Below are 25,755 nucleotides of genomic sequence, written 5' to 3' on the forward strand. Positions count from 1 at the left end.
GGTGTTTTTTTGTTTTTTTTTATTGCAATTGAGACACGACAGATAGTGTGGATTAAAAAAAAAAAAGACAGGCAATTTTGCTATCGGGCTGAGCGACGCGTTTGAAAATTCATGGCGTTTTAAAATCGCTTGCCTCGTGACTATTTTGCCAAATGATGAACTTGTTCAGAGGCTGAAATTCGGACAGCTAACCATTAGCAGCTCATCCGATGATCGTTTGGTTGTCGAGAGGAGTGGCTAAGTTGCGGCATGAAGCGCGTAGTTGGTCAGGTCAGGTCAGTCCGTCCTGGCCAAGCTGTCGTGTCACTTGCCATAAGAGTCGCAGGAGTGCGTCTGCCTTGTATGGAAAAAGTTTCTTGTGGTGCAGCCTGGCCAGCAAGAGGTGTAGCCGGAGTAGACAACGCCTCGCTCTCCCCAACGTGTGCTCGCCCGTCCGCCGCCGGCTTCGCCCTTCTCCGTCTCGGCCAAAGGGAACCCTCGGCGGCGCCTCCGCGTCCAGTCGCCGGCACGAGGCGGAGAAACCCCGCCGCTCAGTCCTCAGGTAGCGCAGGTAGCGCAGAAAGTACTCCAGGAAGCAGGTTTCCGTCGACATGAGGAAGTCCAGCAGGATGCGGTGGTCCCACCAGACGGCGCGCAGGAGGAACAGGAAGTGGCAGTGCGGGTTGCAGCCGGCGGCGCAGGGGGCTTCGGCGCTCGCGGAGTTCTCTCTGCCGGGAGGGACAAAGGCGCATTTGCTCTTGGCAGGGGCGGCGATGCCAATGGTGAAAATCCACTCAGCACGAGCGAGCCACTTGAATTTTCTTTTGGCTTCACAAATAGTGACCAGTCCGCTCCCAGTGCGGACCTGGCAGGGCTATGCATGGCAGCAGCCTCCGACTGGTGTGTGAATGTGCGGCACTGTGAAGCGCCAAATACGTGCAGTCCAGTGACGTACCTGAGGCGGAGGAAGATGACAAGCGCCGCTTTGGCCGCTTCCATCATGTCGTCGTCCTGCTCGCCAAACAGCAGCGGGAGGAGCGCGCAGTCGTGGTCGGTGTCCGTCGGCCGCACGCCCCTCTGGCGCAGGAACCGCCACAGACGCGTCAGATGGCCGCCGGCCTCCCCGTCGCCTGGACAAATGTGGCGCGGTGATCGTGGGGGACCGCGAGACCGGCGCTCTCATGACCACCGCAAGGGTCAAAAAAGGTTTCCCGTCTGAGCCGCACAAGCGCACGTCTTGACGGCTACAAAGCGTGGGAGACATTGCCACACATGCCAGGCGGCACAAACAAGCAAATGGCCCATGTCGCCATGGCCACAGGAAAACATCCATCCATCCATCCATCCATCCATCCATCCATCCATCCATCCATCCATCCATCCATCCATCCATCCAATCGTCCAATGGCAGGGCAGGAAAACCATGCTCGTCACTTTGCTGTTCTCACCTGTGGCGGCGGATGTCACGTGATACTGGACGCTTTTGATGAGCAGCAAGCTGACGGCACGCAGCATGGCCGTGTCGCGCTCGCCGTCTTCGCTGCCTCCTTTGGTGTTACTCGACCCGCCGAAAAAGGTCAGCGACTCGGCGCTCACACTCGACAGCCAATCGCCCGCCGCTGCATCCAACACGGCGGCGCTGAGAGCGCCGGGGTCGGCGGCGCTCTCTCCGCACGTTCCCAGCCAGTCCTCGCCAGCCTTGCGCAGCGCCGCCCGCTTCAGCAACAGCGCTGCCCTCTTGCTGACAAAGTAGAGTGGCGCACGGCTGACGACAGCTACCAAGGCAGCGGCGTGGACGTACGTCAGCCGTGGGCTCCCGCCGCCGGATGCCGTGAGGAACTCCAGCAAGTCCAGCAGGTGGCAAAAAGTGTCGGCGAGGCCAGATGCGCCGTCGGCGCTCTGGTCCGCGCTGAGGAACCTGGACGCTGCGGTGCAGACACTCACGTCAAAGGCCGCGACGAGCGTCCTGACCGGTTCTGATGGATCAAAGACAAAAGTCAGCCTCTTCTTTTCGGTCGGGACGTCGCGCCCGTCAAACCACGGGCCCGTGCCTTTGCGCTATGGAAGGATGCAGCACTTTGCAAAGCTCTGGTGTGCCAGCGTCAGAGCCGCTGAGCAACTGGCCTCCTCCCGGTGCTTTACTTTAGGGTGTGTGACATCTGACCTGGGCGCTTGGCGCGCAGAAGTTCCCGGAGGACGTGCGTCAGCGACCACAAGCAGGCGTCCAGTTGGGGGCCAGTGGGCAAGCTGAGCAGGGCCCGCTCGCAGGTCCCGTGCCAGGAGGGATGGAGTACGCCCTATCGTTGGGTCATAAAGGTACGTTGGACATAAAGGTATTTGTCTGGAAATGACTGCGCACTTGTCAAACATCAGCTTAAGCGTTGGCCCTGCTGCTGCTGCTGCCGCCGCCGCTGAGGCTGCTGAGGCTGCTGCATCTGCCTGGGCGCTTCTGACTAAATTGTCTTCTTGTGGCTGGATGGATTTGTATCGCCTTCTCTTAATCATGGAATAAAGCACTTACGGATACTTGCAGTTGGTAGAGGACACATGCGGAGGCGCTCTTCGCAGCCAAGTGACGGACCACTTGATCTCGCTCTTCACACGCAAACGTTGCCACCTGCCGCGCGTTTGCGTTAGCATCGTGAGCTGAGGCAGGAGGCTGCGCCGCGCCGCGCGACACTCGCCCACCATCTGAGACACGACGTCCAGGTCCCGAAGCAGGACCTCCAGAATGTCTTGGTAGAAGCGGGCGAGGTGTGACGTGGGAGCCGTCACCGTGGCAACCATCCTGCCGATCAGCGTCAGAGCCAAGCAGGTCGCATCCTGAGCGGCCGCGCCGTAGCGAGGATGGACGTGCACGCCGTCGATGATCGCGCGCGCCACCTGCTCGGCGTCTTGCTTCGGTTTTGTAGCACGCGCGTTCACCAAGCACTCGTAAACCTCAGCGAGGACAGCCACGAGCTTCCGAGGCGCTGCGCCGGGGGACGCCATCTTTGAAGGGGACTGGCGTCACATGACACGAGGCGTCACGTCCAGACGCGGGCTTGTTCTCTCTCGCTTTCTCAAACTGTAAACAGAAAGACCGTTTTTGTTGTTAGCAAGCTTTGATATCGTACATGTATTATTTAAATGTGTAATTATTTTCCAGCAACGGGCCACAGAGTAATGCAAATTCTAAACAATAAGGTTGGACGGGAAAATGCACGTGGCATAAAGAGGGTCAGGGCGTCATTAGATGCAGCGTCAGCATATACTAATGAGCGCCACAGCCTAATATAACTTTCCCCCACTTTTAAACAGTACGTACCGAACCCCCCAAAAAGACGCTAATCAATCATTCAAGTTCGAGGGATTTCTTTCATCTAGCTTTCAACGACGTTCTACGAGGCAGCTTCAAATATGTCGCTTCCCTATTGATTCCATACGCACGTTGCAATGGACGGGACGGACGCGACGTGACGTAGTAACGCCGTCCTCATGTAGAGGGCGGTAACTCAAACTGCGAGCAGTCAGTCGCTGTCTAACGAAGAAGAAAAGCTGGCAAATCCTGTTTGGGATCGTCCGCCGAATGCCGATCTGTCTCCCTTCGCCTAGCCGAGTCAACAGCGCTGACGGTTAGGTAGGGCTCATTAACAGTGACAATAGAGTTCCTGGGCGGGCGGGCGCGATCATTTAGTCGCCTCGTGGCGTGGCGTGGCGTGGCGTGGAATTTGAGGCCAAATGGACGACGTGGAGATTGCGGACGTGGATGAGAACGGCGAGGTCCTACCGGAAGAGGGCGAGAAAGTGCTGAAGCGGCAGCAGCACGACCACCTGTCGTTTGTTGGCTTCATGGGTAGGTCACCAAAGATTGGTAACTTGAACACTCAAAGCAACAACTCGGTTTTGGTCACCGTACGTGTTGACGCTTCTGTGCGTCTTTTGGGTCACATGTGACCGACCGCACGTTAGCTCTGTTCGAGACTGACACCCAAAAGGCACGTTTGACAGGAAAGCAGCATCCGCCAACGCAATCACCCAAATGGCGCAGTCCTTACGGGTGAGGCGAGGCGAGGCGGGAGCTCAGTAACACATGGATCCTCGCTTACCTGCGTTTTGTTCACATGGAAACTCTTTGCGCTTGTCCGTGACACCAAACAATGTGGGCGGGCACGAACACCAGTTGTTGCAGCTTTTTCGAGAGGCCATTTCCTGCTATCACAGGAGGATGATATGAAAATGTGCCCAATGACGAGTTGTCCCGTGGTATATGACTTTTGGAACTCAAATGGTCAGCTCGCTGAAGAAGCTGGATAACGACAACAACAACAAAAAAAGGAAAAGAAGAAGAATCCGGTTAATGTGAACATTTGATCGTCAAGTCACCCGTTGTCATTCCGTAAGACTTTTCCACCTTCGCTCTGTGTTTGATTTGCACAATTTTAGTCGGCGAGCCGCTGTGGGCGTACGGCTGCTACCTGCTGCTGGCGCTGGCTGCGCTCTGCACGCTGCTGATCTACCTGGCCAAGAAGAGGAGGAGCAGGTCCCTCCCTGCCCCCACCCTGCAAGGTTACTCGCCGTCATCACCTTCAAATGATAGCGGGCGGGCGGGCGGGCAGGCCGGGCGTCTTTTGGCATTTAGCGGTCTATTGGCTCGTACGCACAGTTCCACCGTAACGCTGGACTGAGTTGAACGACTTGAGCTAGCGAGTGGCGGGACAGGTCAGGGCCGGCGTTTTTGAGTGCCGACACTGATGTTGATGTGTAGACGCCGAGGAGGTGGTGAGGAGGCAGGAGGCCATGGAGGCGTCTCGGAGGAAGATGCAGCAGGAGCAAGACGCCAAGGCGGCCATTTTCAGGGAGAAGCGCAAGCAGGTGAAGGGCAAGCAAGCGAAGCGAAGCGCAAGCGAAGCGCAAGCGGCCGGAGCGCAAGCGGCCGGAGCGCTCCAGCGAGACGGCCGGCGCCTTCCTCGTGTGACCTGTGAACCGACGTGTGCCTTAGCAAGAGGAGGAGAAGAGGAGGCAGAAGATTGAGGAGTGGGACAGTCTGCAACTGGGCAAAAGTTTCAAAGGGGCTTCCAGACGATTGCAAGAGGTTAGTGACAAACGTGGGGCGGTCTCTCCTCCGTTTGCTCGCGTGGCTCCTGACGTGTTGTCTAACCTCCGCAGAGCAGCGACGAGGGTGCCTCATCCAGCACCGCGCTCAAACCCAAGAGCCATAAGAAGCCGCTTCGCAGCTCAGGTAACACAAAATGCAAGGAACCCCAATTGCCACGAATATGCGAAGGAAGGCTGCTGGCTCTTCTCGGCGGACTCCTTCAAACACCTCAGTGCAACAAAGCGATGGCAACGGAGCCCGAGAGGAGCTAATCCATGCACTGCCCCCCAGTCATTTGAGCACCTTGCTTTCAAAAAGAAAGCGACATGTGAGCTGACTGTGTGCGCGCTTGCTCGCTCAACGGGTTCTTGTCGTTGTCTTTCAGAGTACAGTCCTCTGAGCGGCGAGGGCGGCGGCTCGTGCTCGTGGCGCCCCGGCAGGCGGGGCCCGTCGCCTTCGGGCGGATGAGGTTAGAGGAGGTCGCGCGGGACGACCTCCATGTATGTGCGCCCGCCGCACGCAGGCACCGGCTGACATCGGCTCGCGGCGCCTCGGAAGGAACGTGCATTACGCTCCGGCGAACCCCCCGCTCATCTACGTAAGATGAATGGCAGCATAAGAATCCAGGAATTCCTACAATGGTTCGCTGCAGTGTGTGTTAGCGTGCCGGTCCTCGCCGCGAGCTCGGGATGACGTCGCGCTCGGAAATGGTCGCCGACCAGCGAGCGAGGCTGATGAACGTCGGCGTCGGTGTCGCCTCTCGGGCTTTAAATTCTTGTACATTCTCAAGATTGGCATTGCGACAGCTCACACCGGAAAGGCTTCGCACCTGCTTTTTCTTTTTCCGGATGTCTCAGATGTTTGAGGCGCGGCAATTCTCAATGTACGCTGAAAAATTTTCTCTCGCGAGCTGCTGACGTTACGCGGCGCTAACGCCGCAGCTCTGCTTACCTTTCGACCTGGACGTGATTCTCCTCGATCCGATTGGCTCGTTTGCTCCGGAATTTCTGGAGATGGGTGAGCTTATGTCAACGGGCCCGGTGGGGCGGAGATTGACAAAGGCGCATTTTAAAGGAATGCCGTCGGGTTGACTTGCGTGTTTGATTTCATGCTCGCCACAAACGCGACATGTATAAGAGAGTCCCCTTTTCACATTCTGGCCGCTTGACTCAAAACAAAACTTTCCTCCTCTGCTGCCCACATTTTGAAGCAATAAATCAAACCATGTCAACTTCAGACTTTAGAGTCTCTCTCTCTACCCCTACTAGTTAAAAGGTCCTCAAAGAGAGTGAGGGCAGCTGTGAGTTGCGTGCGCTTTTTCCCATGCGACCTGAACGCCTCTGGAACGCCCTCTTGGAGGAGGCCCACGTACGGAAGCCCGCTAAGCTCAAACGCGCTCGTGCACTCTGCGTCGGTGGACGTCCTGCTGCCAACTTGGCCGAAGAACCCAGCCGACGCATTCCCAACACCTGCAATCCTGCGAGCGACTTGGAAAGTCGCCGGCCGGCAGCTCGCGTCGAGTTGGGCCGGGCCCGGCCGAGCGAGCATGTGAGCCGACGGCTGGCAGGCAAGCAGGCAGGCTAGCAGTTTTCGGGTATGCTACGTGGGCACAAGAAGAAGCGGAAGAAGAAGAACCACGAGCGAGACGCAGAAGGCGCGTGGCCGACACTCGGCATCTTTTCCCCTCGGACATGATTTCATGCTTGTCTGGAGGGATGGCAGGTCGGAGCCGGAGAGCTTGGTTGAGCGTCCTGCTGGGTCTGGTGCTGGGATTCACGCTGGCCTCTCGCCTCATCCTGCCCAAGGCCGCGGAGATCGCCAAAGGCAACCCGGGCGGGTGCCGCCTCAACGAGCGACTCGGCGCCGCCGGCGCCTTGTGGCCACCTCGCGACAGCCGCCCGCCGGCCACGGAGACGACGGCCTCGGGAGCCGCGCGCTCCACTGACTTTCTCTTCGTGGGCGTCATGACCGCGCAAAAGTACCTCAACAGCCGCGCGGTGGCCGCGCACAGGTAGGCGCGCTGCGCTCAAGCGTCTCCTCGTCAGGTGGCAAACTGCTACTGTTGGAAAGATAAACTGCCAGAGCGTTCAAGGAAAAGCCGGAGTCAACTTACTGTCGAGAAGCTCAACGATTAGTTCTCGATTGATTGTGTCAACTTGCCCCGTCGAAATAGTTTACGACAAAAGCTAACGGAAAGGAAGTGACGCGGCGTCAGCTTGTCGTGGGTTTAGTTGTAGGTCGTCACGAGTGAGACTTGGCTTTATCCAGGAGTAGGCAAAAGTGGAAACTCCTTCAAGGGGAGCCAAATAATGCTTACGGTCCCTCCGGCGGACGTTTTGCTCCTTTGCAGAACGTGGGCCCGGAGCATCCCGGGCCGGGTGGAGTTCTTCTCCAGCGAGGGCTCCAATGCCTCGGCGCCCGTGCCGCTGGTGGCGCTGCGCGGCGCCGACGACTCCTACCCGCCGCAGAAGAAGTCCTTCCTGATGCTCAAGTACATGCACGACCACTACCTGGAGCGCTACCAGTGGTTTATGCGGGCCGACGACGACGTCTACGTCAAAGGCCGGCGTCTGGAGAGCTTTCTGCGCCGTCTCAACGGCAGCGCGCCCATCTTCCTGGGCCAGACTGGCATGGGCGCCCGCGACGAGCTGGGCAAGCTGGCGCTGGAGCCCGGCGAGAACTTCTGCATGGGCGGGCCCGGTGTGGTCATGAGCCGAGAAGTCCTGCGCCGCGTGGCGCCGCACCTGCGCCGCTGCCTGCGCCAGATGCACACGGCGCACGAGGACGTGGAGGTGGGGCGCTGCGTGCGCCGCTTCGCCGGGGTCCAGTGCGTCTGGTCCTACGAGGTCAGTCTGCCGCCGGGTGCTGTTGTTACCATCACGGGATCCTTGTTTGAATCCCACAAAGCGCAATTGTTCTCCATGTGCCGAGGTGATCGCAGAGGAACGCCGCGGTTGAAAATGTCAACGCCTCAGTCAGGCCTTTTGACTGGTTGATTTTCTCAGGCACGGCGAGTTCTTCAAAAAGATGTTACACGGCGCACGTGTAGGCTGGCAGGGATTATCTATGTCCCCCCACACACACTCAAACATACGTCGATACCAACAGGGTGTCGTCAGTTTAAACGGGCGTGGATTGTCGAGCAAACGAAGGAATACTTGATCTTTGTCACAGTTGGGCCTTTTGCTCACGGAAGACACGGATCCGGACGGATTTGAATGCTGCGCGGTCGGTCGAGGCGCAAGCGTGGCCGCTGCTTTGTTTGAGTCGCACTCGCCTCGTCAGGCACCGGCGCTCATCTGTCAAGCGGCCTTTGCCGCTACCCGCTCCGCTAACTTTCACCGGCCGGCGCCATGGAGTCAAGCTTCGACCTTCCTGACCCACATCTTGGCGCTAGCATCCAATTAGGGTGGATTAGCAGCTAAGCGTCTTAGCGCCAACCCGTGCGCCGGCCGGCGCCGCCGCCTGTTGTCGGAAAAGCGCCCGGGCCACCCCTCCGACATTTTTTTTTTTTTAATTTTTTTTTTTTTTTTTAGGGTTAGTATCACCTCCTATCGCGTCACGGCCTCAGGACGCAACGAGCTGTTCGCTGCGCTGGCTCGGGCAAACCGGTCACAGGCGGCATTCGCTCCAGTGGCCGTTTCCTCCAACGGGGAAAAAAGAAGTCACTTTGACCCAGACGGCTTTAATTTGGACTTTGGGCGTGATGTTTGGACCCGCCCGTGTTTGCTTGGGAAGGCAGCGGATGACAGCTGTTGCCTCGCAGTTGTTATTTTTCTTCCCCCCCCCCCCCCCCCCCTTCTCCCGTCCCATCAGTTAAAGAGAAGCGTTTCACGTTGGTGGCTGCCACGCTCGCTCGCCCACAAACTGGGCGGTGCCCTCCCTCAGCCGTCTTTGTTTTGGAGCCAGCAAAGCAGGGGTCGCCTGGGAACGGCAACTGCGTCGGCACGAGTAGCGTAGCGAGGTGTCTCCCCTCCCCCGGACGGTCTACTTTTAGAAAGGCCGCAGCAGCGGGAAGCGGCGACAGCTGTGACCAAAAACGTCTAAATTCCACAAAGATGGACTCTTCTTGACATGCTGCCAGTCACGCTGCCCCCCGATGGCAAAGGCGTGCACACTCCAAGGCTCGGCAGAGTGAATGAAAGCAAAATGGCCGATTTCCAACTCTAGGCCCGCGTCTAAATTCAAAAGGCCGCATTTGTCGGCCGCATTTTCAGGAAACAAAGTCACCGGCGCGCGCGAGCTAACCGCGTCTCCGTTGTAACGCCGGCCGCACAGATGCAGCAGCTGTTCTACGAGAACTACGAGCCCGACAAGAAAGGCTTCATCCGTGAGCTGCGCAGCGGCAAGATTCACCGGGCCGTCACGCTGCACCCCAACAAGAGCCCGCCTCACCAGTATCGCCTGCACGCCTATCTGTTGAGCCGGCGCGCGGCCGCGCTGCGCCACCGCACCGTGCGCCTCCACCGCGAGCTGGTCGGGATGGCGCGCCCGGGTGCCCCCGAGCCGAGTCGCGAGGACCGGCTGCTGGGGGCGTCGCCTTCCTTCATGAGGTTCCGGCCCCGCCGCCGCAGCGACGTGCTGGAATGGGATTTCCTGAGCGCCAGGCACCTCTTCTCCGCCTGGGACGGGCAGCCGCCCCGTCGCGGGACCGACGCCGCGCAGCGCCAAGCCCTCGACGACATCGTCATGCAGGTCGGCGAGCTGAGAGCGGCGCGAGTGACCAAAACACTCCCGCTCGCCAAAAATAGAATCCGCGAGCAAACTAGCTCGAGGAAAAAAAGTTAACCACAGCAAAAATGACACGCTGCGACATCTCCCGCAGGTGATGGAGATGATCAACGCCAACGCCGAGACCCGTGGCCGCGTCATCGAATTCAAGGAAATCCAGTACGGCTACCGACGGGTCAACCCGCTCTACGGCGCCGAGTACGTGCTGGACCTACTGCTGCTCTACAAGAAGCACAAAGGCAGGAGCGTGACGGTGCCGGTGCGCAGACACGCGTACCTGCAGCAAACCTTCAGCCGCATCCAGTTGCGCGAGGAGGGGCCCACCGACGCCACCGCCCTGGCGGCGCACGTCGACCGCCACTCGGACTCGCTCTCCTTCCTGTCCCTCAGCTCCCTGAAGATGCTGGTCTCCTTCAAGCTGGCGCCGGCCGTCGGCCAGCGTGCGGACGCCGGCCGTGACGACAAGGTCAACATCCTGGTGCCGCTGTCGGGCCGCTATGACGTCTTTGCGCGCTTCATGGCCAACGTGGAGCGCGTGTGCCTGATCCCCAAGCAGAACGTCAAGCTCCTCGTCCTGCTCTTCAACGCCGACGACGGCGCCGAGCGGGTCAAGCAGGTGGAGCTGATGCGCGAGTACCACATCAAGTACCCGCGGGCCGAGCTGGAGATCAAAGCCGTGGCCGGCCCCTTCTCGCGGGCGCTGGCGCTGCAGGAGGGCTCGGCGCGCTTCTCCAACCATTCGCTGCTCTTCTACTGCGACGTGGATCTCCTCTTCACCGCCGACTTCCTGCAGCGCTGCAGAGCCAACGCGGCGGCCGGCCGCTCCTCCTACTTCCCCGTCGTTTTCAGCCAGTACGACCCGAAGGTGGTGTACGGCGGCGGCACGCAACGCGCCGACGCCAACCACTACGCCTTCACCGCTAAGACGGGCCTGTGGAGGAACTTTGGCTTTGGGGTGGTGTGCGCCCACAAGGGCGATCTGTTCCGCGCCGGGGGCTTCAACACCACCATCCGGGGTTGGGGCCTGGAGGACGTGGACCTCTTTGACAAGTTCCTGCGCTCGGGCGTCGCGCCGTTCCGCAGCAGCGACCCGGGCATTGTGCACGTGCATCACCCGGTCACCTGCGACCCTCACCTGGAGCCGAGGCAGCACAAGATGTGCTTGGGGTCCCGGGCGTCCTCGCGGGGTTCCGTGCGCCAGTTGGCCCAGCTATGGTTGGACAAGAAGCAGCTGGGCCCGCCACTGGCCGCCAACGCCTCGCTTCGCCTGACAGCCTGACCCCGCCCAACTGCAGTCATTCATTTCTTGGCCGCCGCACAGGCTCGCTTTTTAAAATATCACCGACGTTTTGATCTCTGGACCATTTTGAATTTTGTTCCGTACCTTCTCGTTGGTGGACATTATGACGTCAAACTCGCCAGCCGATTGGAGAAGGGCTTTCTCGAGGAGGAGAACACTGGAAAAGGGTCGCGGCGTGGTCCTTTTGGACCAGATTTTCCTTTGGCCCAAAAAGACGCTGGCCAAAATTCTCAAGGGCCGCTCAGTTACTGGGCCAATGTCAGTGTTTCTGGTGGACCCCCAATTCACAAAGTTGAGAAAAGAACTTTTTTCAATTTTTTTTTTTACTCTTCAACTCTGTTTAAGTGGAAAGTGTGTCTAAAAAATTAAATGTTCATTTTTGAATCTCACTTTTATTTATACCTTTTTGTGAAATATTTCTATTGTTTATGTAACGTTTTTTTTTTTTTTTCACCTTTACTGACTTTAGTTTTAATCTTGGCAGTGCAGAGAAAAAGTTATTCAAATGAGGGGACGGGTCTTGTCGGAGGCGTTATTAAGTCCTTCCGTGTGATCGTCACGAACCCGGCGGGTCAAGGGCCGACGAAAACCCCTCCCTTTTCTCCATTTTCTATGACAACTGAGAGAAAAGCACCCACCCAGCCTTTCTGGCTTGTTTTGTCGAACGACAGCCAAGCAGGCCAAGCTGAATAGGCTGCATTGACTGTTTGTGCACAGAAGGTGGCGGCACGTCCCCAAGAGAGCATCCCGTGCGAGTAAAAATTGAGGGTGAGCCAAGAGGATAGAAGGTGGCTTAGAATAGCAGATACTTTTTTACAGAGTTCTTGTGACTTAAGTTACGAATTCCAATTTTAATTTCGGCAATGATTGCGTTTCGGATAATGTGAGACTCCATTTCACAAGTTATGAAGAGTTTTGGCACTTTTAGTCCTCCATACTCGGGCGGGGGCGTGGCCGTTATTGTGAAGTCATGATGACGGAAGTGACGACGATGACGCTTCCGAGCTCAGGCAGACTTTTGATTAAAGCTAACAGTTTTGACGCCTAAAACCCCCGAAGATGCACTCGAGTTCGATGCGTGTGCAGAAGGCCGTTGCAAGATTTTTGGAGCCGCGGCGACGACGGACCAAGATGCAGCACTGACAACAAGTTGGCTCTTTTGTTTTTGCTTGGCTTCTGCTGCTGCTGCTGCCGCCGCCGCCGCTGCTCGTTTCCCTGGCGTCTGGACGCTGATTGGTTCGTGAGATGTCCACTCGCCGTGTGTTCACTGTTGTCTTTTGTTGACTTGTCGCGCTGCACAAACGCAACACTTTGGCACACGTGCCCCTCGTCGGCACGCCGCACCACACTTGAGTCCCACGCGCAGTTCCAAATACACAAATCGCAACACTTTGTTTGGGTTAGCCTCCACGGCTAACTAGTGCTAGCTTGGCGGCACAACATTTGAGCGTGGAGTGAGTTCATGTTCATTCATACGTCGACACCAAACGTCAAATTCGGCCACAAGAAACGTCTTCACACTCTCGCTTGCTGGCTTCGACAGAGCGCGCCCGCCTGCGCGTGCGCGCATCTACACTTTGTTAGCCTGCGCGCGCGGCTAACAGTGCTAGCGAAAACAACCACATTCTGAGTCAACCAAAGTGTCACGTTCATGTAACTGTCGGCCGAAACTGTCAAGTTGGGTCACTTGACGTTTTCTTTGTTTACACTCGCATGCGGCTGTTGCTGAAGTCTTTTTATTGAGTGATTGGGGAGGAACGACTTAGTTTCGCATTCCGGGGGACCGGAACGAGATTTTCAGGTGGAGGAACTATTCCGGTCACTTTGAGCAAATAATCGCTGCATTAAAATCTCAAGGGAAGGATTTCTGTACTCACTCACTCACTCACTCACTCACTCACTCACTCACTCACTCACTCACTCACTCACTCACTCACTCACTCACTCACTCACTCACTCACTCGAGAACTTGTGTTGCAGGAAATTCAAGTCAAAGCTGGCAAGCGTCCGCTATGAAGAAGAGAAGTTTGTCTCTTCAGCTGGTGAAAAGGTAGAAGAAGAAAACCAGATCATGAAATTGACTTAATCTGGCTTCCGTTTCTTGTGTCCAACAAAGTGTTGACATTTGCAGCGGCGATCCCCAGACGCACAGAATATTTCACCTTGTCTTTCCCCGCTAAAGCTTAGGTCAAAGATGAACATTCCCGTTCCCAAATGTGACGATAGGATGCTGAACTGTAGGAACCCCGAGCTCCACGAGGAGCTGCAGATCCAGGCGGCGGTGGCGGCGGGTGACGTGTACACGGTGCGCCGCATGCTGGAGCGCGGATACTCACCCAAGATCCGCGACGCCAACGGATGGACGCTGCTGCACTTCTCGGCCGCCAAGAGCAAGGAGCGATGCGTGCGCGTCTTCCTGGAGCACGGAGGTCAGCCAAACATCCGTCTGTTCGTGTGCGCCGATTCCGAGTGCCTTCGTCAAATCGCGACCAGGTCGTGAGACGATGCGGATGAAATACTTGCGAATGAACCCACTCTCAGCCCCGACGTCGTCGGCAGCCACGTAGCACCATCCTAAGCGACGTTCCCCGCTGCTCAATGACGAATTACTCTTTATATCAAAGGGACGGTAAAGCCTAGATGGTTCATTTTTCACGAGCCAGCCCAAGTTATGTCTTTTTTTTGTTTTAGCTAGCAGGAAAATGAAAAAAAGTTCGCATTTTCTGCTTTATCCATTCATTTTGGAGAGCAACGGCTGCCCACTTTGAATGAGGAATAGAGGCACGCAGCCCTCCCTTCAGTGTCTTGCTCGGTGATGTCACGGACGGAAGCCATCCCGTTGGAAATCATTGTTGAGACTATGGCTTCAAAAACAGCTATCAATTGGCACCAAAACTGACACGGCAACTTACGACGTGTGAAAAGGATTAGGCTCTCCGCGGCTAATTTTCGTCACGTCTGTTGATTTCCTTTCACCGGTCACCAACATACGCAAACATGAGAGAAGAAGCAGAATTGTTCATACGTCGCTCGTAATTGAAGTTTACTGCTGCCCCGGCGCTTTTCTTTTTTGCGATGTCTTTACCATGCTCGTCGCTTTGGAAAATACCGGTGGGTGGGGCTGTCATCATTCTGTTTCCATCCATCCATCCATCCATCCATCCATCCATCCATCCATCCATCCATCCATCCATCCATCCATCCATCCATCCATCCATCCATCCATCCATCCATCCATCCATCCATCCATCCATCCATCCATCCATCCATCCGTTGTAATATCCACGGAGAGCTTTGCGGCAAGCTGAACATCCATGGGTTGCGAGCGATTTTGCCGCCGAGAGTTCTGTTTTGGTTTGATAGTCGTCTGCCTCTCGGCCCTCAGCGGACCCGACGGTGAAGGACTTAATCGGGGGCTTCACGGCGCTGCACTACGCCGCCATGCACGGGCGCGCTCGCATCGCCCGCCTCATGCTGGAGTCGGACTTTTGCGGCGACATCATCGACGCCAAGAGCTACGACGGCTGGACGCCGCTGCATGTGGCGGCCCACTACGGCCGCGACTCCTTTGTGCGCCTCCTGCTGGAGTTCTGCGCCCGAGTGGACCCGCTGAGCGACAAGGGCACCACGCCGCTGCAGCTGGCCATCATCCGCGAGCGCTCCAGCTGCGTGCGCATCCTGCTGGACCACGGCGCCAACATTGACATTCAGAACGGCTTCCTGTTGCGCTACGCCGTGAGTAAGGGCAACCACTCGTATTGCCGCATGTTCCTCCAGCGCGGCGCCGACACCAACTTGGGCCGGCTGGAGGACGGCCAGACGCCGCTGCATCTATCGGCGCTGCGTGACGACGTGCTGTGCGCGCGCATGCTCTACGCTTACGGCGCTGATACCAACGCCAGGAACTACGAGGGCCAGACGCCCGCCGCCGTCTCCGTCAGCATGTCCAGACACAACAGGCCGTGTCTGGACTTCCTGCAGGACGTCACAAGTGAGTACAAAGCGGCGGCGTCTCCCCAATCTCCATTTCCTTCGGGCCGTGGCGAGGAAACGAGCATAGATCTAACGACACGTCTTACCTCGTGTGCTTTTTTTCCCCCCCAAGTATGTTCCAAAGCGAGTTTTTTTGTGACCACGTCGCTCGTCTTTCGAAACACTCGTCGAGGGGGATTTTTCTATTTATTTTTGGGGGAGAGCGCGTGATACTCAAAAAGTATGGGGTATACGTATTGTCCATGCATTCAATTCAAACAAAGCCAAAGTAAATTGCAAACCGGAAGATGTTGCGCCATTTTCCTCCCATCGCTATCGGCTGGAAAAGATTCCATTCTCAGACATGATTTCAAAAGGTTAGATTCATTAGAGTTCCCGGCCAGCGGACCGTTTTGCAGACAAGCGTGTCGTCGTCCCTCGATGCCGAGGGGTCAGCTCTTCCTCGTTCTGCTTGCCAGACGCTATTTACGTTGGGGCGAAAGTCGCTCGCTGGCGCTGCGCTCGGTAGCTGTCGGCAAACAGGTGGGGCCGTGCCAAACTGCTCGCGTTGTGTTTGTGCTCAGAACGTCCTCGGAGCCTTCAGGACGTGTGTCGCATCAAGATCCGCCAGTGTGTCGGCCTGCAGAGGCTGTGTCTCCTGGAGGAGCTTCCCATCGCCAAGGTCATGAAGGACTATCTCAAACACAAGTTTTAATGCTGCCGCCGGGAACGAGTCGGGAAAAGAGGGAAAGACCTCTGCTGTGACTCGGCTCGCCTTTCGGAGGTTCGACCCGAGGGGGCCGGTCGCCTGTCGTCTTGCCGCCCAGTTGCGTGCGGAAAGTGCGATTCGTGGCTTGCAGTCCGGTGAGCTGGTACAATGTAAATACCTTACAGATATTTTTCTACCTTTATTTAAACACCGCTCATATGAAAGACTTGGTGTGTGCGTGCGCGCGTTTCTACACGTGTGCATTTGTGCGTGTTTGTGCTCGTGTGAATGGAAAACCAGTTCTGGAATGCCACGGAAATTTCTTGGCTGATGGTGAAGACGACAAGCATATGTTGAATTCACTTGCTTGTGCTGCATTTTGAGCTACTTTTATGCACCTTTAAATTGCCCCTCGGGGATGAATAAAGTGTTGAATTGAATTGCTGTAATGGTCACCATGACAACATGTCTGATTGAGAACCTGTACATTTCTTCACAATAAAACCCCAGTGGAAGTGGATTACTTTCTTTTGTTAACAACAAAAAAAGGGGTTATTTCCCTCTGAACACCCCAGAATAGTCACCTCACGGGTCGTCACCATGACAACACAACTCGCGTCTGTGGGAAACTGCCACCAAACCATGACTTGTGTTTTTCTACATGTTTTAGCCTATCCGCATTAAAGCTGGGGATAGCATGCGCCATGTGCATGACCTAGCAGTCTGTGTGTGCATGACCTAGTAGTCCGTGCATGATACGTACGTTGCTTTGTGCAGCAACACATGGAAGACATAAACGGTTGTCCTGCCCTAAATAACAAAAGCTATTATTACTGGAAAGAATGTCCTGCCGATCCTAAACTTTTTACTGGTAGGAATTACTGCCCCCAAAATGTTTTTAGAATTAATTTAGAATTTAATTGAACAGAACGAGTGCCGTCATTTGAAATAAAACTATTTGCTTGAACGCTTTTCCTGCTATAAAAATGATTAGAGTATTTACAATTTCTCTTCGTTACCGGAAGTAAACGAAGGGGGTCGAGCGGGAAGTGCTTTAATTTCCGGGTTACTGCAGCGTGTGTCATTTCTGCATGCTCCGCCAAAGACAGCATCTGTGTCGCTGTTCTTGATTTAGCCCGAAAATGGTGAAGCTTTCTGCGGAGTTAATTGAGCAGGCAGCTCAGTACACGAACCCGGTGAGGGACAGAGAGCTGGACCTGAGGGGTAAGAAAACGCACGCACGCACGACGCCGCTCGTTAGCCTGTTAGCATGTTAGCTGGCTCCTTGTCTGCCTGGCCGCGACCGGAGGGACTCCCCTCCAACATACTGTCATGCCGTATGGTTCAGCTCCCTCGCCGTCACTGTAAAACTTCTGCTGACTGTGATATATGATAAAAATACGTTCCCAAGATTGTGGGTTGGCTCAACCTCTGGACGAACTGCTTGAAGCGGCTCATCACAACATTAGCCGGGAAGTGCATCTGCGTCTGCAGCCGTGCTCTAAAAGCGACGGCCGATATTGTGCGCCACACTGTACGAGGCTTACACTCAAACTGTTGTTTTTGCACCAGTCACTCCAAAACCAAACGATGGGCTTCCTAGAAACCAAATGAGGCCTCATTTAGAGGGCAGGAGTGGCTCCCTGTGTAGTTTAGCGTCTTGAACCCGTTGAACCCGGGTCATTTTTGTCTCAACAATATTGTGAAGTTTGCCTCCCTATGCGAGGATATTATGCTAACCTGCTCTCTAAGTAATCAATGAGCCGGTCCATCTGGCTGCTGTCCAATGAGACAAGGCGACCTCAGCAAAAGACACTTCGCACTGGGGCCTTCGCTCCAAGGTTTTCAAGTAGCACCATTTGTTTTGGACACGCTTTGCCAGGTTATAAAATTCCAGTTCTGGAGAATCTGGGAGCCACTCTGGACCAGTTCGACACGGTGGACTTCTCGGATAACGAAATCCGCAAACTGGACGGCTTCCCGCTCCTCAAGCGACTCAAGACCTTGCTGATGAACAACAACAGGATCTGGTAAGCTGTGCAAACAGAGCGCCTCTTTGATTCTTCCGGTCGTCGCCGATGACTCGGCAAGCGTTGTGATGTTGTTATGCAGTCGTATCGGAGAGAACCTGGAGCAGAGTCTTCCCGCTCTGCGAGAACTCATCCTGACCAACAACAAGATCCAGGAACTGGTGAGTCACAACCTGGCCAGGGCTTCAAAACATTTGCAACTGAAAATATGGTGAAAGCAGACTGGTTATGCCGCGTGTCCACGCCAGCTCAAAGTAAGACATTTGCAATCGTCTGCTTTCACTTTGGAAATCAACATCTTTGCCGGTTTTTCCCCCTTTTTTTTTTAAATTTTTTTATTTTTTTATGGGAGCCACGGACCATATCGATAACTCCGCCGTAATCGATTCGTGTCAATCTGAAATAACATTGAATGTCTAAAAAAAATCCAATTCACGATAAAAACCATACTTGAAAAGATAAATAAATAAAACGATAAAAATAATCATGACTGGCAAACCTAGTCAACATGTTGAATAACTTCAATGGGTGTTGTGAATACAAAGGATTTTGGAGTGGCCAGGTTGATGCTGTTGAGTTTGGTGGCGGGCGGAATGACCATTGCCCAATGGCTGTGTTTTAGGGCGACTTGGAGCCGCTGGCGTCGGTGAAGACGTTGACTCTGCTCAGGTGAGAAGCGCGAGGTCGGCGGGCGGGAGCCGCGCCGCCGGACCACCTCCTCACCTTGTTCTTGCTGTCGTCCGGCCAGCCTGCTGAGGAATCCTGTGACCAACAAGAAGCACTACAGGCTCTACGTGGTCCACAAAATCCCGCAGCTTCGCGTGCTGGACTTCCAGAAGGTCAAACTCAAGGTGGGGGGTGCCAGGCCGGCGGCTGTTTTGTCCGCACGTCCCGGCCTGTGGAGATGGGTTCAGGCGGGAAGCGCTCGCGTCCCGGCCCGTGGAGATCGGTCCAGGCGAGAAGCGCCCACGGCCGTCACTGTAACGACGTCTGCTTGTGGTCGCAGGAGCGCCAGGAGGCGGAGAAAATGTTCAAAGGCAAACGCGGCGCTCAGCTGGCGAAGGATATCGCCAAGCAGAGCAAAACGTAAGAGGGTCGGTCCCCGGCGGGCGGGTGCGTCGGACGGACGTATCTCCTATTTGACTCGGGAACAGATACTACGTTGGATCGGATGTGGGAGAAGCTGGCCGGAGAGCGCCCCGTCTGACTTTGGCTTTCCCTTGCAGGTTCACGCCCGGAATGGCGGCGCAGCTGGAGAAGGCGAGGACGGGCCCGTCGCACGCCGACGTCGAAGCCATCAAGGTAGGAACGATGCGAGTCCCCGAATCGTGTCCAGACCTTGTGCAGCTTCAAGTTGTCCTCGCCGCAAACGTTTAAATGAGATCTCCAATTTTTTCCATGGAAGCGGACAAAAAGGGCTTTGAATCTGGAACCCGCTTTTGATTCCAAGGATGGGGTGGCTGCATCGAATTGGATGGAAAAAAGTGTCGCTCTTGAATCCAATCCGGATCCGTGTCTTTTAGTAGCGACGCAAACAGCCCGTTTGATTTTTCTTTCCATCCGCTTTCATTTCGGAGAACAATGAGCAACATGTTTGCTACCCGTCGACGTGTGTTGCTACCGATTGCGCCCAGAGGAAGAGCTGCCGAGCACATTGTGCGTGTGTGTGTTGCCAGAACGCCATCGCCCAGGCGTCGTCACTGGCTGAGGTGGAGCGCTTGAAAGGAATGCTGCAGGCCGGACACATACCGGGACGGGAGCGCACGCAAGGTCCGCAGCCCTCCCTTGCCTTCCAGCCATCGGCGCCCGTCATCTGCCACCTCATGTCGTTTCTTCTCCTATAGATGGTGCTGGCGTGGAAGAGGAGGAAGAGGAGGAAGGCCACGCATCGCAGATGGCCGATCAGACGGAAGAGAGCGAGGACATGGAACAAGGTCCTCACCTCAACGGATCCTGAACACTTTTGTATCTTCGCTTTTAGTTTGACCAGATTTAAATAAATGCGTCAGATTTTTCCTACAAACGCGTATTAAGTAGTCATGACACAAAGTTGCGATGTGCGTCAATTGACGCGTCAAGCTGTTCTAGTGGACTAGTTGTACTTATGTGCGTATATGCATGTACTTATTTATATGGAGATTTGTAAGATAGGCCTTTTTTGGAGGGAGGGAGGGACTAGTCAGGCATGGCAGTGAGCTTCCGTCAAGCTGTGTAACAATAAGGCCCCCCCTGCTGTCACGTTCCACACTTTGTAACAAACGAGAGGGAGCCAATTTCAGGTTGAATGAGATTTTAAACAACTGCAAAGTCAATGCATTAATTTCAATCGGACCGACCCGGATGGGGCATAGTAGGCAGCTTATTTGTTGTACTTTCTGCGGGCGGCGTTAGGGTTGACTCTGCGGCGTCCGGCGCCGCAGTCGGCGTCTCGGAGCTTGAGGTTGGCGGCACGACTGTAGATGTCGTTCTGGCAGAAAGGTGACGCCCCGCCGGCCGCGTAGTCCGGGTCCCACGCGTCCGTCTTCTGGCGGGCTTTTCGGGACAGACGTTGCTGAGGGAAGCGCTGGTCCTCGCACACGTGCGGGTTCTGGCTGTGCTTGCCCCCCCGCGGGAGCGGCAAATTATACTGCGAAGGCGGAAAGCAAACAGCGACAACAACGAGGCCGCTGGTTAGCTCAGGTAGTGTATACTTTGTCGTGTGTGGGACTCTTTCATGTCCTCCTGTGCATGTTTTGTGTGTGTCCGTTTGTTTTACCCTGAGGCCACGCGCACTGAGCACTTTGGGGTTGCTGGAGAAGTGCATGTGCACATGTCCGTCCTCGTCCACGCTGACGCTGACCTTCTTGAGCGTTCGGTTGCCACATTTTGGACAAAACTGTTTGCTCATGTTGCTGGTGGTCCTGACGCAGAGGCATGCATGCACAAATGCTTTCAACACCGTGAACCTCTTCCCGTCAAGCAAGCCAGCCTGCGCATACGTGTGTGCGATACTCACGTGAAGCAAGCGTGACACCTGAGGATGTAATTCCGAGCCTGTTTGATTAACATTCCGCGGAGCGACACCACGTGGAGCCCCATCTGGATCAGAACGTTCTGCCCACACCAGTCACATGGTGAGTTGTCCGCACGAGTTACACACAGTCACGTGAGCTATGCGAGATGCACGCCGAGTGAGAAATGTGGTGTGACGCCAGTCGTACGAGTTGCAGCTTTTCAGTCACAGGGTTAGAGTGGCATCAAGCTCTCTCAGTTACATGTTAAATTAACCGACGAGTCATGTGGCCAGTTACACGGCGAGTGGTGTGATGAGCTATGAGTCGCCACAGGGCGAATGGTGGTGAAGGGCCACACGAATCGTGCGCTGAATGGGTTCGAGTGGCACGATGGTGTATGCGGTCGCCACGGTAACACCTCTACCTCACCTGCATGGCAAAGTCTGTGGTCAGACATCCAACTTTGACCTGGGCATCTGCCGTCCAATCAGAGGAGTCTATTTTCATCTGCCCGATGTTACTGGGCGTGATCCAAGCTCCGCTTTCGTCGTCATCGCCCTCCCATTCCTCCTCCTCCTCCTCTTCATCTTTCTCGGTGACTTCCTGCACGGCACCTTCCTCCTACGACAAAAAAAGCATCATTGAGCCGCTCCGGCTAAGCCCTACGAGCTGAGCTAATGAGTGTTGCAATGACCAGTAAAGCCAACAGGTGGTTGTCAACGGGGGCCGGCGTTTGCCTCCAGAACAGGAAGCTGTTGAAGTTGTCTGCTTCCGTTTCAGGCGATGCCGGCGTGCTCCTTGCTTCCTGTTTGCGTTCAGAACCCTGACAAAAGAAGACGACGACGCCACAGCTTGGCTACTTCCTGTCCCCGTCAACAACGCAACATAGGTAGCTCAAATGACTTCGGGCCGTAAGCGCGCTCGTAACTTAATTACTCATATTCAATCAATTCCCCCTTTTTAGCGGGGTTACGTATTTCAAGAGAAAATTTGTACTGGTGCGAAAATCAACAAAACCTTGACTATTACTACCAACTCTGAGTTTACGTGCAGCGTTAAGAATAGTTACCGTGTCTTGTAATTATCTACTAACCTAAGCCAATAGTTTCGCTGCCATGTACTGGATATCATCATCATCATTGTTTTTGCGGACAGAAAACGGGAAACATTTGGGAATTGTAGTCAACGAGCGCCGAGCAAGCCAAAGATGATCTCTGACCTTGGAAGGGAAGTAGAATCCCGCCACATTGACGGGCGTCTCCGGGTGGCGCCGCGTGTCGCTCACATCCACCTGCAAATGACAAACGAAAGGCTGTCGGAGGGTGGGGGCGGGGTTGAGGCTGCGCTCGGGGATCACACCTGGTGGCGGGGCTCCTTGCGCAGATGTCCCGTCCCGACGTGTTCCTCCTCCAGTTGCAACGTAAGCGCCAAAACTTTGATGTCGGTGGGTGACAGGCTGGGGTAATCTCCCGTCTTCTTGGAGAAATCCGTCACTGAGGGAGCCGCAAAGGCGCCGTCAGTCCACGCAGACCCCCCTTGCCCCCCCTTGCCCCGCCGGCGCCACTACCCAATCGGACGTGTTGGGCCGCAGGCTGCCGTAGGTTGAGCTGGTACGGGAGGAAGGCCAGACTCTTCCTGGTAGCTTTGTCCCGAATCTCGTCCACCACCTCCCTCAGCGTGTAGACGTTCTTCCCAATGTCCTGAAACGCATCGTCAAATGTCCGTCGCTGTCACCTTCATCACCCTCGCATCCCCTTGCCGCCCTTCAAGATACGAATGAAGTTACAATTCATTGCGATCCAGTTCTTGCCCCCCGCCCCCAGTCACGCTACACAATATAGCGATTGCCGCGTAAATCTCATCTTTGTTTTACTCCACATAGTCGTGGTGCCATGTAATGGTTGCGACGCCATCCACGAGTTGCCACGTAATCCAGTGGTGGGGCACGAGATATCTGTACCAGTACCGATCTGCAATGATCAAAAACGGTTCAGTACCACTTTTCGCGAGTGTCCTAAGAATGATGAAACTAAATTGAAGTTGTAATTTTCATTGTACTATATTTGCTAATGTTTTGCATTTTTGCCATGTATCATTTCAGTACCAGTATCTTTTGTATAGTGACAACAATTCTAAATTGAATCCAGTAGTTACGGTGTCATCTTGTAGGTGCAAAGTAGCCGAGTGGATGCCGTATCATGTATTTACGACAAATGTGGTGTAATCTTGTAGGTGCAAAGTAGCCTAGTGGATGTCGTTTCATGTATTTACGACAAATGTGGTGTAATCTGGTAGGTGCAAAGTAGCCTAGTGGATGTCGTATCATGTGTTTACGACAAATGTGGTGTAATCTGGTAGATGCAAAGTAGCCTAGTCGATGTCGCATCATGTATTTACGACAAATGTGGTGTAATCTGGTAGGTGCAAAGTAGCCTAGTCGATGTCGTGTCATGTATTTACGACAAAATGTTTTGGGAATGGGAAGTCTATACGTCGCTAACTGTGGCGTCATCTGGTTCATGAAACCCACGTTTCTCCGCGGTGATAAATAAGATCTTGTCCGGTCGAGGTTGCCTCAAATAAGATCGACATCGGCAAAGTTTGTATTCTGTAGGTTAACTGGAGAAAATGCCACCTGGAGAGGAGCTTTGTGCAAAAAAGCTCCTGCGTCTGCGACGACATGCTCCACTCCGGGCTGCGCCATCTTGGATGAGCGACGGTCGTGGTTCGGCCAATCAGAAAAGACGTTCTTACCACGTGACGATTCCGTTCAATTTGCGAATGCAATTTGGGCGCGTTCGAAACTTCACTCTGCGCGCACTATTTCAAAACGAGACCGCTCGGAAATTCAGTGCTTTGCTCAATTTACCCGTAGGGAAATTCAGCCAGTACACCAAAAGCGGAGTGCTAGTGCGTGCACTCGGCACTCTGACTGGAGACGCGGTGCGCCAGTGCTGCTACGTTCGGAAATGGGGGAGCGCGGCGAACCCTCTCCGAACACGTCCCCTGGCAAAGTCGCGCACGGGCGTCAGTGTGACTGCTCCCTAAACGCCCCTTGTCATGTGACTAAAGATGATAATCTCGCGGCGCCTTAAATCACGTTTAGATTGAGCAAAAAGCAACAACTCTTAAATGGTCAAATTCTGAAACATGCGGCAGCGCTGGGTAGCGACGCAACACCATCATTTAGTTTTGTTTTGTTTATTGGAGCACAGTAAATTCCATACAATACATTTATATTCTTTTATCTTCCTCCGGTCACAGATTCAACTAGATTTCAGGGGTGGGCAATTCCGGTCCTCGAGGGCCAGTGTCCTGCATGTTTTCTATGTCACCCTGTTGCGACACACCTCATTCAAATGGTCAAATAATTAGCAAAGTCTGCAGATGCTGGATAGCAGTCCTGATCATTAGAATCAGGTGTGTTGCCGCAGGGTGACCTATAAAACATGCAGTACACCGGCCCTCGAGGACCGGAATTGCCCACCCCTCAACTAGAACAACGCTTACTGCGGAGTTCTTTTCGACACCGACCCAGTTTTCACCACATATGAAGCCTGAGGTGGGCGAGAAATTGGAGGGACGTGCAGAATGGCCGCCGTCTTGAACCGGGAGTCTCAAACAGTCGCATCCCATGAGCACGCTTCAAAACATCCGAACTCGCGGAATTTTCTTGCGGTTAGTTTGTTGAAGACGTCCGACACCTGGCTATACGGTATGCTTCGAAAATCTTTCTTTCATTCAAGAACAGAAACGGGCTAGAAGAAAAGCAGATACCCATATGTACGAAAAGCCCGAGACGCATATGCCTCCCAGACAGGGCGTGGCGTTACGAGTGGATTTTTGTCACGTGACGAATTGTTGACGTCCGGGTCGGTCCAACAAGATGGCGGCGCGCTGGAGCAGCGAGAATGTGGTGTTGGAGTTTCGAGACGCGCAGGTGCGATCGTGCGGTGCTTTTTCTAACTCGAACTAGGTTTCGTACGTGCCGACCAACATTTTTTAACCATTTGAATAACTCTATAGGTCAAAATGCATCGGTAGTTTGTAGACTCCACCTTGTATATGCTTTTCCACATTGAGTTTTAATTGTTAGTACCATTTGTTTTATGTTGCATCGACGCACCGGGAAAAAAAAATGTTGGTTGTAAAGCTACCTTTCTTAGACAACGGCAATAAATCTATTCTAGTTCTTAAATTGGCAGCGTGTCACATCGGGCTTCGACAGGCTTCGCAACACTTGTGTGAAGTACGGCCTCCCGTCAACACGTTGACGTCTTGTCGTGCTGTGTTGCCAGGCGACCACCATGTCCGTGGACTGCCTGGGCTCGCACGCCGTGCTTTCTGGGTAAGTCCCTCGCCGAACGTGGCGCTTGCTTGCCTGCCGTCTCAAATAAGCCCGACATCAGGGACGATGTCGCCCGGGTGGCCATAATCGCTTAGAAGCGTACAGGTTCATGGTGACGACAAAAAAGCCCTTTTCAAGAAGCCCAAAATAGTTCATCACGTCTCTTTTGTAGTGACTGAATGAACAAACGAGTGTCTTCATATATTTGAATTCTCAAACACGTAGCAGACCCACTCCTCAAAAAAGAACCACACGGCTGTACTGCGATTGACATATTTGCGTCCCAAATCAAAAGCAGCAGCTACCAGCCTACCACCTCATATTTTGTTTTGCCGTTAGGGTGCAAGTTGCATTTTGACGATAGTCATAGACGGGCAGAATCAGCAATCCTAACAATGGCGAGAACGCAAGCAGCCCGATGACCTCCCGGGGAGGGTGGTCAAGCTTTCGAGTGGCCGTGGATCGGCCGAGTTTGGGGAAGCGACACTTGCCAGAACGTAGCCTTCTTTATGGGCTGCCCTTCCCACCAGGCGCCGCTTCCTGTACGTGGTCAACCTGGAGGCGCCGTCGGAGCTGGCCAAGAAGATGTCTCGCCAGAGCAAGTGGGACGTGGGCA

General features: G+C 54.6%; 7 protein-coding genes across 16 annotated transcripts in view; 5 read left to right on the top strand and 2 right to left on the bottom strand.

Moving 5' to 3' along the window:
- Positions 1 to 2: 2 nt before the first annotated feature.
- lins1 (lines homolog 1) lies at positions 3 to 4,231 on the bottom strand. 3 transcript variants are annotated; one of them, XM_088370744.1, is made up of 7 exons: positions 4,068 to 4,231; positions 2,668 to 3,046; positions 2,501 to 2,596; positions 2,144 to 2,276; positions 1,428 to 1,955; positions 935 to 1,109; positions 3 to 707 (listed from the first exon to the last, which is right to left on the bottom strand). In XM_088370744.1, the coding sequence occupies exons 2-7, from the start codon at positions 2,968 to 2,970 to the stop codon at positions 272 to 274; spliced, it is 1,671 nt and encodes a 556-aa protein (XP_088226870.1). In that variant the 5' UTR covers positions 2,971 to 3,046; positions 4,068 to 4,231; the 3' UTR covers positions 3 to 271. The 3 variants fall into 3 exon arrangements, with proteins under 3 accessions (XP_088226870.1, XP_088226869.1, XP_088226868.1); XM_088370743.1 differs by lacking the exon at positions 4,068 to 4,231 and adding an exon at positions 3,409 to 3,754; XM_088370742.1 differs by lacking the exon at positions 4,068 to 4,231 and adding an exon at positions 3,287 to 3,754.
- Positions 3,480 to 6,292, top strand: selenos (selenoprotein S). Its single transcript, XM_088370752.1, has 6 exons — positions 3,480 to 3,814; positions 4,405 to 4,527; positions 4,727 to 4,833; positions 4,961 to 5,053; positions 5,128 to 5,200; positions 5,442 to 6,292. The coding sequence occupies exons 1-6, from the start codon at positions 3,700 to 3,702 to the stop codon at positions 5,528 to 5,530; spliced, it is 600 nt and encodes a 199-aa protein (XP_088226878.1). The 5' UTR covers positions 3,480 to 3,699; the 3' UTR covers positions 5,531 to 6,292.
- A 144-nt stretch (positions 6,293 to 6,436) lies between these two features.
- On the top strand, positions 6,437 to 11,476 carry chsy1 (chondroitin sulfate synthase 1). Its single transcript, XM_088370741.1, has 4 exons — positions 6,437 to 7,067; positions 7,407 to 7,902; positions 9,335 to 9,751; positions 9,882 to 11,476. The coding sequence occupies exons 1-4, from the start codon at positions 6,748 to 6,750 to the stop codon at positions 11,064 to 11,066; spliced, it is 2,418 nt and encodes an 805-aa protein (XP_088226867.1). The 5' UTR covers positions 6,437 to 6,747; the 3' UTR covers positions 11,067 to 11,476.
- Positions 11,477 to 12,048: 572 nt separating this feature from the next.
- On the top strand, positions 12,049 to 16,288 carry asb7 (ankyrin repeat and SOCS box containing 7). Of its 5 annotated transcripts, none has more exons than XM_088370750.1 (5): positions 12,049 to 12,323; positions 13,068 to 13,137; positions 13,329 to 13,516; positions 14,473 to 15,078; positions 15,644 to 16,288. In XM_088370750.1, the coding sequence occupies exons 2-5, from the start codon at positions 13,100 to 13,102 to the stop codon at positions 15,772 to 15,774; spliced, it is 963 nt and encodes a 320-aa protein (XP_088226876.1). In that variant the 5' UTR covers positions 12,049 to 12,323; positions 13,068 to 13,099; the 3' UTR covers positions 15,775 to 16,288. The 5 variants fall into 5 exon arrangements, with proteins under 5 accessions (XP_088226876.1, XP_088226875.1, XP_088226872.1 ...); XM_088370749.1 differs by having other exon boundaries at positions 12,050 to 12,323; positions 13,270 to 13,516; XM_088370746.1 differs by having other exon boundaries at positions 12,050 to 12,323; positions 13,314 to 13,516.
- Positions 16,289 to 16,807: 519 nt separating this feature from the next.
- snrpa1 (small nuclear ribonucleoprotein polypeptide A') lies at positions 16,808 to 19,821 on the top strand. The gene is made up of 9 exons (XM_088371207.1): positions 16,808 to 16,992; positions 17,651 to 17,798; positions 17,881 to 17,959; positions 18,421 to 18,467; positions 18,547 to 18,649; positions 18,805 to 18,884; positions 19,025 to 19,100; positions 19,475 to 19,568; positions 19,643 to 19,821. The coding sequence occupies exons 1-9, from the start codon at positions 16,911 to 16,913 to the stop codon at positions 19,753 to 19,755; spliced, it is 822 nt and encodes a 273-aa protein (XP_088227333.1). The 5' UTR covers positions 16,808 to 16,910; the 3' UTR covers positions 19,756 to 19,821.
- Positions 19,822 to 20,071: 250 nt separating this feature from the next.
- nob1 (NIN1 (RPN12) binding protein 1 homolog) lies at positions 20,072 to 23,583 on the bottom strand. The gene is made up of 9 exons (XM_088371206.1): positions 23,427 to 23,583; positions 22,359 to 22,491; positions 22,151 to 22,284; positions 22,011 to 22,082; positions 21,486 to 21,614; positions 21,221 to 21,412; positions 20,794 to 20,891; positions 20,554 to 20,698; positions 20,072 to 20,424 (listed from the first exon to the last, which is right to left on the bottom strand). Exons 1-9 carry the CDS (start codon positions 23,493 to 23,495, stop codon positions 20,158 to 20,160), a joined length of 1,239 nt encoding a protein of 412 aa, XP_088227332.1. The 5' UTR covers positions 23,496 to 23,583; the 3' UTR covers positions 20,072 to 20,157.
- A 685-nt stretch (positions 23,584 to 24,268) lies between these two features.
- The window catches only part of wdr59 (WD repeat domain 59), a 9,179-nt gene continuing 7,692 nt past the window's right edge, over positions 24,269 to 25,755 (top strand). For 2 of the 4 annotated variants that reach the window (XM_088371202.1, XM_088371203.1), the window contains exons 1-3: positions 24,614 to 24,731; positions 25,090 to 25,139; positions 25,670 to 25,755. The exon at positions 25,670 to 25,755 is cut by the window's right edge and continues 50 nt beyond it. In XM_088371202.1, the coding sequence (XP_088227328.1) occupies positions 24,678 to 24,731; positions 25,090 to 25,139; positions 25,670 to 25,755 (190 nt within the window). In that variant the 5' untranslated portion in view covers positions 24,614 to 24,677. Of the gene's footprint in view, positions 24,354 to 24,613; positions 24,732 to 25,089; positions 25,140 to 25,669 lie in introns of those variants that run through there. The other 2 variants (XM_088371205.1, XM_088371204.1) reach the window with 2 other exon arrangements.

Source organism: Syngnathus floridae, chromosome 3 (assembly GCF_059516105.1).
Source record: "Syngnathus floridae isolate MCC-2025c chromosome 3, RoL_Sflo_1.0, whole genome shotgun sequence".
Lineage (NCBI taxonomy): Eukaryota > Metazoa > Chordata > Actinopteri > Syngnathiformes > Syngnathidae > Syngnathus > Syngnathus floridae.